The sequence below is a fragment of the Cyphomyrmex costatus genome, unplaced genomic scaffold (assembly GCF_001594065.2).
Source record: "Cyphomyrmex costatus isolate MS0001 unplaced genomic scaffold, Ccosl1.0 scaffold135, whole genome shotgun sequence".
NCBI lineage: Eukaryota > Metazoa > Arthropoda > Insecta > Hymenoptera > Formicidae > Cyphomyrmex > Cyphomyrmex costatus.
Window position 1 is genome coordinate 271,749 of NW_017275337.1, and position 6,171 is coordinate 277,919.

General features: G+C 31.3%; 1 protein-coding gene across 1 annotated transcript; it reads left to right on the forward strand.

Moving 5' to 3' along the window:
• Window positions 1–821: 821 nt before the first annotated feature.
• Window positions 822–3,075, forward strand: LOC108782808 (ATPase family AAA domain-containing protein 1-B). Its single transcript, XM_018551178.1, has 7 exons — window positions 822–927; window positions 1,216–1,411; window positions 1,520–1,762; window positions 1,828–2,029; window positions 2,276–2,472; window positions 2,547–2,719; window positions 2,840–3,075. Exons 2-7 carry the CDS (start codon window positions 1,256–1,258, stop codon window positions 3,003–3,005), a joined length of 1,137 nt encoding a protein of 378 aa, XP_018406680.1. The 5' UTR covers window positions 822–927; window positions 1,216–1,255; the 3' UTR covers window positions 3,006–3,075.
• Window positions 3,076–6,171: the final 3,096 nt, after the last annotated feature.

Here is a 6,171-nt window from a genome sequence, read left to right on the forward strand (position 1 = left end):
ACGATCGCGTTCAAGTCAACAATGAATATGATTGGTTGTTACGTGTAGTATTCCACTGGTCTCATTCAATTGTTTGACGAGCAGTTTTGTCCGGTTTAGTGATTTTTTAATATGACTGGTTCCTACACTTGTATCATATCTGTCATAAATTAAATCAGAACTTAATTGATAGAAGTTACTACATAGGTATAATGATCGATGTTGTCATTCTTTGTAATCGCGAGAATGGATTAAATGGAATAAAATAAAATCGAATTTTCAGAAATACGCATCCACGTTAAAATAATGAATCCTTTTTGATCCGAGATGAATTTTTATGCATTTAAAGGAATTGTATGAAGCACATTTCTATGCCTTTCAATTTAAAAATAATATCAGTTTATTCCGGCATCGTGAATACTACTCAATTAATAATTCTGAATAGATGATGCAGTCTATTTTCAATTTATTTGCGTTCAATTGAATAAAAATTTAATTGAATCTAACTGCAGAGAGAATAAAAAAAATGTTCACTATTTAATACGCATTCGGATAGGTAAAATTTCAATCCATCTTAATCTATTCCTATTTACAGTTGATCATGGATCCACCGGATCCACCTGTTTATTTTACTTCACTTGCACTTTTCTGCGGATGTTCTACTTTTTATCTCAGCTACTCGAGTATATTTTGTTTCTTAATATAAAAACTTAGAAAGTGCAATAGCGCGCAAATGAACAAGCAACTTCAAGTGCAACATACGTGTAGCTGTATACACCATGGCTGTATACCTACACCGCATATATGCATGATGCCCTCCTTTCTTGCTCCGTTCTGTTTTAACCTACAAGTCGCTGTTCACCACTTTCCTCGCTCAGCGAAATTGTGAGTCGCAGTGAGGTTAAGTCGCCAGGAACACGCAGTGGAGTAGTCCTTGGCACGTAGTAGGTCAGCAACAATTCGGTAACGATTGCTAGTAAATCACAACTGTCGCATAAATAAACATAAACGTAACTTGCGTATCTCTTCCCTAATATGACAACGTGAATATTGTGAATATTATCAATAATGGTTAACAGAACTTACCCTCTTCTTTCAGACTTAAACTTTAAACTCATTTTTTTTTAAGTTATTATACTTGCAACTTGTCGGTTCGTACTTAACAATCTTATAATTATGACATTTCTTAAATATAATTGTTTTTTCTTGCTGATTGCAATCATATTGAATTTTTAGTACACCAAAGTGTCGGGTTCGCAGAGTATCCTAGTGAGCGATGAACATGGCAGCTAGTGCTGGTCTCACACGACAGGAGGTATTGATGCTGATAGCAAGATTGACATGTGTTGCAGCAATCGGCTTCTTCAGTATGAGATGGCTTATTAGTCAGCTTGATCCTACCAGAAGTACCAAACAAAGAGCTAAAAAGAAGGTTTAACGTCATCTTATATAATTTCTCAATGAAATTCAGAAAATTGTCTTCAATTTGTAGAACAAAACTTTAATTATTTGTTTGTATCTTATGTATAAATTCTTTTAGGCTCGGGAGCAGTTACGTAAATTGGCAGAAAGCGACAGACATGCGCGATCCTTTGATTTGGACCAATTGACAGACTACGAGATGATAATAGCTAATCATCTGGTAGATCCAAGTGAGATCAAAGTATCATGGAGCAGCATTGCTGGTCTGGACACTGTTATTCAAGAACTCAAAGAGACAGTAATTCTGCCTATACAGAAGAAGGAATTATTTGAAGATTCACAGCTGACTCAAGCGCCCAAGGTACCAGATATGTTCCTTAGAGAGAAATCATGATTTTAGATGTACCTTGTGCTTGTCACTTTTAGGGAGTATTGCTATATGGTCCGCCAGGTTGCGGTAAAACCATGATTGCCAAGGCTACGGCTCGGGAGGCAAAAACACGCTTTATTAATCTAGATGTGAGCATCTTGACTGATAAGTGGTATGGGGAAAGTCAGAAGCTAGCTGCTGCTGTTTTTTCGTTGGCAGTGAAATTGCAGCCCTGTATTATTTTCATTGACGAAATAGGTATATCAAAAATAGTATCTTTAAGTGTGTGTGTTTGGATTTATTTTAGAATCTTTTATTAATTAAAAAATTTTTTTATTATAAAAAATGTGTATCTACTCTTAATATAATTCTAATGTAATTTGTAATATAATTTATCATCGCAGATGATATTTTAATCATGTTAATGCATACAATTTAATACAATAGGTATTGCATAATATAAATAAATTTTCTTGTCTTAATACATTTTTAACTTTAACACAGATTCGTTTTTGAGATCGCGCAATTCACAGGATCACGAAGCTACGGCAATGATGAAGGCCCAGTTTATGTCTTTATGGGATGGTCTGATAACTGATCCCGATTGTACCGTAATTTTAATGGGAGCCACTAATAGGCCACAGGATTTAGATAAAGCGATTCTGCGTCGTATGCCAGCGACTTTCCATATTGGATTGCCGGTAAGAATATTTATGATTTTAAATTTTACATGATTATTAATACAATTAATAATGCCAACGTATATCGGTTCTAGAATGAACAGCAGCGATTAAAAGTTTTGCAATTGATATTGAAAAATGAGCCAACCGCAGACAATGTAGAAATTGCAACATTGGCGAAGCATACAGAAGGCTTCTCCGGATCTGATTTACAAGAACTTTGTCGAAACGCGTCCATATATCGTATTAGAGATTACTTATACACGCAGTATGTATATTTAAATATTTCATAGAAAAAAATTGAATATCGCATTGTAATCAAAATTGTGCAAATTTCAAAAATTGAAGTCACATTGTATCAGTTTCTATAATGTTGTTTAATTTACAGCGACGGACTTAAATATGAGAATAATACAGACGATGATTACGACGAAGAATTCCACGATACTGTGCGTCCCATTACGATGGAGGACTTACTCAAATCATTCAGAAAGATGAGAACGTCAAAATTACACACTGGAACGCTCAGCACGAGACAGCTGGAGCTAGATTAACTTTAATCTTTGTTAGTCGCTGTCTGTGACTGGTTTCTCTTTGACAGTTCTTCGTATGTTAAATAGATATTACAACAATGAGTGATATTTCGCTTCGTCATGAAACTATATAACTATAATAATTCGATACTGTTGAGAGTGGTTGTCTTGTCGTGAACGTTTAAAAATTTTTATGAAAGTTAATTAAAATGTTGAAATAACGAAAATAGAATCATTGAGCGAAGTGTTCATAATTCCATAGTAAAAGCCATTGTAGGAGAAAATTTTATAATATTATGATGTAAAGAAATTTTCTTCTGGATACGTTGTACTTATGATGACAACGAATGACAAGAACATTATTTTATCATGTCAAAATTTTTATTTTATCTTCTTTAGTTCCTTTTATAGAAAATACGATGTATAATTTTTTATAAGTCTGTATTTTACATGTAATACGCTTTTACATGCTATCATTATATACATTGCACCTGTTAAAAGGTAAAAATACAAATGCATTCTTGTATGTAATGTATATTATAAATTAATTCAATTTTGAGTTTTTTGTTTTCAAGCATTTCTTTATGTAATTGGAACTGTAAAATGTAAGAAGGTAATAATAATTTTGCATATACAATTTAAAATATTGTTTACGTTTATAATATTTAATTATCTGAGTGCATAAATTAATATCATTGTTTTACAAAAAAATTAGAAAAAGTTAGGAACTCTTTGTAAGTATATATTACACTTAATTATATTTACTGATAAAAATACCAAAAATTCTCTTACACATATTATAGTTTTACGGTAGATATAATAACATTTCAATGTAATAAATTTTTTTTACTTTGCCTTCCAATCTCAAAATAAAATCAATAAATTTTTAACAAGCGAAATCTAATTTGTAATATACAGTTCGGTAATACTCATGTACTATTTAATTCCACACTTGTAAATATATGTAAGAAAAGATGTATAAAATAGATACATCTTGCAATATAGATGTTGATAAGATATGAAAATTTCAGATTTAACTCGATATCCAATTCTAGTATATATTGCCACTTCAGGATAAGAACTGTTTTAGAAAGATTATAAAAAATATATGTAAAAAGAGACAAACACGTAAAAAATAAATAATATAGATCCGAAAAACATTCACACTTACAAAGATGTAAAACCATCCAAAATTATATCAGTTTGTGCACAATTAAGAGAAATGTAACGCATGTATGTTATGCTAAGAAATAAACTCTGTTTAAAGACAAAGTTTCAAGATCAATGTCCTGATAAATTTTTCGAAGGCTAAATCAAATACGCGCGGTTTAAAAAATGTATATATGTATATGTAAATATTTTGTACATAAATGTTATACATTATTCACAACACTAGAGACTGTGTTAGAAAATGTGAAAAGAGACTAGAGATGTCATAAAGAGGTTGGAGGGAATTGTAGGAAGGTGTTCAAAGGGCCAAGCATCCACGCATATTCTGAAAAAAGTAATTCGGATATTTCTTTCCTTTCTTCGATTCTCAAAATTGGATAAACTGAGAAATCTAGTTCAGTATCTTACATTTTCTGCATTAAAAATAAAAGCAAGATATAGAAAATAAGAAAAGGATAAAGATATTATATGGAAGATGTAATAATTAAAACACAAGTTTCTCCTTTCATTTTTTTAGAGAGAAGAAATAATGAAAAGAAAGATGGAAAGAAATGGTTTCCATAATCGCGCGAATTGTACGCTCTAGAAACGAAGAGAGAGAAGAAAATTAATTTTTGTTTACTCTCTCAGATCTGAAAATATCTGAAAACAATAAGAAAGACTGCAGATGCTGTTTCCATCAATAAAGATCTAATTTTAATTTCAGTTGAATTTTTCAATTTTCGTCTGATACTTATAAATAAAAAAAAAAGATTAAGTTTTTTTTCCAACAGATTAAAGTTTATCAATATTGATGGGAATGGACATGAAGCTGCGGCTTGGGCGCTCACGCACTGTAATTAGCTTCATTCTGTCTTTATTACTCATTATATGTGGAAGGAAAATAATGGATGTTTTCCATTTAATGACGTCAACATAAACATTGTTCTATCTTTCTTGACATTCAATGAGTAACAAAAACGAACGACACTTTTGTACGTTTTAAATAAAGCTTTTTTTCCAGATAGTTAAATCTATAGAGACAGATTTTAAATACATATGCTATCAATTTCTGATAACAAAAGGCAATAAATTTCATATAGAGTCACAGATACTATAGCTATAATGGATTTGCAGTGGGAATCTGAATTTACAGAATGTGTTACAGAGTGTGAGCGCCCAAGCCGAACGTATCCTGAAAAAAGACCGGGTAAATAAACGACTCATTTTAAATAGAAGCAGAAAAGGCTGTGCTCCAAAATTCACTACCAGTGCTCAAAATTTATAGCGCACGTAGCGTTATAGATTTTCAGTAGTGTGTGTATTGGCAGTAAATTTTAGAATACAACCACTTAGCATTACGTTTAAGTAGAAAAAGACGAGAAAAGCCAGATGATATCGTGTCCCAAAAAGGAACAATTATCAATTTTTGAAGAGAAAAGAATTCCGTCACTTATGTTTCCTTTAGATAAGCGCAATTAAACCACATTAATAGCTGTCGCAATGGGTGCCTTTCATCTAGTGATACAAATCGACATAAAGATTATTATTCTACCTTTCTTGACACATTCAAAATATATAAGTAATAAAAACAGAACAACACTTGTGTGTTATTTATGTCACCGCATCGCACACAAAGGATCCCGTAAGTTATACATATATATATATCATATATATGTGTGTGTGTGCTTCAACCTTTAAATTCTCTGGAAGATATCGAACCCCAATGATTCTTTTCTCACATTTTCTAGCAAGTACAACGTAACAAAATAATCATTTCATTTTTTAAGGATATTTTAGCTGTATATATCAATTAAAAGTATTATTCAATCAGCCAAAAAGTAAGCCAATATTGCATTAAAAAAATTATGATATTAACCCATGAATTACAAACTGAAACTAATCACAAAAAAATAAAACAAATAATTTGCATTATAATGATTTAGCCGATAACATAATAATGATATGGTTTTTTTTTATTCTCTCCTTATTAATTATATTCTTTCTAATCTATTCTGCATCCTTATACGTGTAAAAA